Source organism: Penaeus monodon, chromosome 31 (genome assembly GCF_015228065.2).
Source record: "Penaeus monodon isolate SGIC_2016 chromosome 31, NSTDA_Pmon_1, whole genome shotgun sequence".
NCBI lineage: Eukaryota > Metazoa > Arthropoda > Malacostraca > Decapoda > Penaeidae > Penaeus > Penaeus monodon.
The window spans coordinates 35156-35890 of NC_051416.1; the positions used below are offsets into that span (position 1 = coordinate 35156).

Consider the following 735-nt stretch of genomic DNA (forward strand, 5'->3'; position numbering starts at 1 on the left):
TCCCTTTAAATTAGCTTGTCTACTATAAATGAATTAAAAAAGAATCGTCAAAACTACAAATTTACATAGTTTTTTTTATGTTGAAGCCCTAAAACAAAACATAATATGCTTTTCTAAAACGTAACCCTCTTTTTCAGGTTCTTGGTAGGTTTCATATTTAAGATTTACAATGAAAAGAAGGGACCTGCTGCGCCGGACCGTCCATGCGCCGGGAGTGAAGGGGCCCAGAGTGGTGTCTATGTAAGATTGAACACTTTTTGTCAAAATGCAGATGAAAGGGCAAATAGACGTTTGGGAAACAAAAAAGTGAGTGGCTGCCGCCTTTTCCGTGTATTGTTTTTTTTAACTGCATAGGAGCTTTTTTGCTCTTTTTTTCGATTAAAATGTTTAGCAATTATTTTTTGATAGGTGGCATCATCCTATCCTTGTCAAGTGGGGATTATTGATATAAAAATGATCATATAATTTTATTGGTAATTTTTATGGTATAGTGTGTGGTACAGGGATCAAGTGCCACACAGGAAAATTAATTTTACACTGAAGTTCTGTGCTTACATAAAAAGTGCCCCAAAGGCATTGGTATAAATTATTTTGCTCCAGTCACAAGATGTTTAGAATCAAAGTTTCCATAATGTAAGCTCAATTAAAGTACGCCATCATATTTACAGCTGTAACTTACCAACGTTATGTGTACTTTTGCTCTAATGAAAAGTCTTCAGTGTAATGTGTGTGTAT

The 735-nt window shown here is 34.7% G+C and overlaps 1 protein-coding gene across 1 annotated transcript in view; it reads left to right on the forward strand.

Annotated features, from left to right (window-relative positions):
- Positions 1–735, forward strand: part of LOC119592801 (kinesin-like protein KIF3A) — a 19500-nt gene that overhangs the window by 229 nt on the left and 18536 nt on the right. Inside the window, 1 exon segment of the mRNA XM_037941711.1 lies at positions 138–306. Within this exon segment, the coding sequence (XP_037797639.1) occupies positions 138–306 (169 nt within the window).